At 57.6% G+C, this 1,858-nt stretch overlaps 1 protein-coding gene across 1 annotated transcript; it reads left to right on the plus strand.

Moving 5' to 3' along the window:
- Positions 1–313: 313 nt before the first annotated feature.
- sp8b (sp8 transcription factor b) lies at positions 314–1,858 on the plus strand (the record flags this gene model as incomplete). Its single annotated transcript, XM_014008737.1, is given in 1 exon segment — positions 314–1,858. A coding segment is annotated over 1 exon segment (1,356 nt), but the record flags the coding sequence as incomplete, so codon positions are not given.

Genomic DNA, 1,858 nt, shown 5'->3' on the forward strand with positions numbered 1-1,858 from the left:
GGATTTCAGCTTGCAGCGGTTGGAAAGTAAAGCCAGAAGGTTGCTTTTATTTTCAGCAGGCAGTTCGTGAAGTTAGAAGTTTTGGTGCTAAAAAGAAAATAATCAAAGGAATAAAAAAAAAGTCGCATGTTTTCCTTGGAGTTCAGTTTGGGATTGATTTATAAACTCATTTCACTCTTTTCCAGGTAGGAAGTGTAACTTTTCTTCTGTGATTATTTAGAAAACTTGTTGAAAAAAAACTGAGAAATCTTCCAGAAAAGTGATGCACCTTGTTCCAGATCATCCCTCACATCCTCTCTCTCTGTGCCTCCAGGAGGAGCCGAGGTTAGGATCGACTCCTTTAGCCATGTTAGCTGCAACATGTAACAAAATCGGGAGTCCGAGCCCCTCACCGTCCACCATCTCGGAGAACTCCTCCTCGTTCGGGAAAGGTTTCCACCCGTGGAAGAGAGCCGCCGCCGCCAGCAGCTGCAGCCTCGGCTCCGGCCTGTCCGGCTTCGGGGTGACGTCCCGCAACGCCTCCGGCATCTCGGACTCTTCCTCCTCGTTCGGCCCGGCCAACAACTCCACCGGATCCAGTGCCTTCTCCCTCACCTCCGGGACTTCGTCCGGTTCTCACTTCGGAAACGACTATTCGGTTTTCCAAGCCTCCGTGTCGAGCAGCTCCCAGGAGTCCGGCCACCAGCCGGTGTTCATCTCCAAGGTGCACACGTCTGTGGACAGCTTGCAGGGCATCTACCCCAGGATGAGCGTCGCGCATCCGTACGAGTCCTGGTTCAAGTCCTCCCATCCGGGCATCCCCGCCGGAGAGGTCGGCACCACCGGAGCCTCGGCGTGGTGGGACGTTGGCGCGGGATGGATTGATGTTCAGAACCCCAACGGAGCCGCGCTGCAGTCGTCCCTACACTCCGGTGGGCTGCAGACCTCTTTGCACTCCCCCCTCGGCGGATATAACTCGGATTACTCGAGTTTGAGTCACTCTGCGTTCAGCACGAGCCCCTCTCCGCACCTGTTGACCACCGGCCAGCACCTGATGGACGGTTTCAAACCGGTGCTGCCCTCTTATCCGGACACGAACCCCTCTCCTCTCGCCGGAGCCGGGGGCACCATGCTCTCCGGGGCTCCGCCTGCGACTTTAGCGGGGTCCCCGAGGTCGTCGGCCCGGCGGTACTCGGGCAGAGCCACGTGCGACTGTCCGAACTGCCAGGAGGCGGAGAGACTGGGACCGGCGGGCGCCAGCCTCCGGAGGAAGGGCCTGCACAGCTGCCACATCCCCGGCTGCGGGAAGGTGTACGGCAAAACGTCGCACCTGAAGGCGCACCTGAGGTGGCACACCGGCGAGAGGCCGTTCGTCTGCAACTGGCTCTTCTGCGGCAAGAGGTTCACGCGCTCCGACGAGCTGCAGCGGCATTTACGCACGCACACCGGCGAGAAGCGCTTCGCCTGTCCGGTGTGCAACAAGCGCTTCATGCGCAGCGACCACCTGAGCAAGCACGTGAAGACTCACAGCGCCGGGGGCTCCGCGGGCTCCGGCTCCGGGGGCAGCGGGGGGAAGCGGGGCAGCGACACCGACAGCGAGCACAGCGCGCCCGGGTCCCCTCCGTGCCACTCCCCCGACTTGTTGCACCCACCCGAGCCGACCCAGGGGGTGGGCATGAACGGCCTGTAAAACTTCCCAAAGTGAAGTAAAAACACACAAACAGCAAAGTGGTGAGCTGGAATTAACAGAAGACAAAGTTTGACCTTTTTTTTATTTCCAAGTGTTTAAATCTACTAATTTCAGAAACTTATTATTGTGCATCTGCCGCGTAAAACTGAAAGCAAAGTTATTTTGTGGCACTCTTACAAGCAATTATTA

Source organism: Austrofundulus limnaeus, unplaced genomic scaffold (assembly GCF_001266775.1).
Source record: "Austrofundulus limnaeus strain Quisiro unplaced genomic scaffold, Austrofundulus_limnaeus-1.0 Scaffold52, whole genome shotgun sequence".
Classification (NCBI taxonomy): domain Eukaryota; kingdom Metazoa; phylum Chordata; class Actinopteri; order Cyprinodontiformes; family Rivulidae; genus Austrofundulus; species Austrofundulus limnaeus.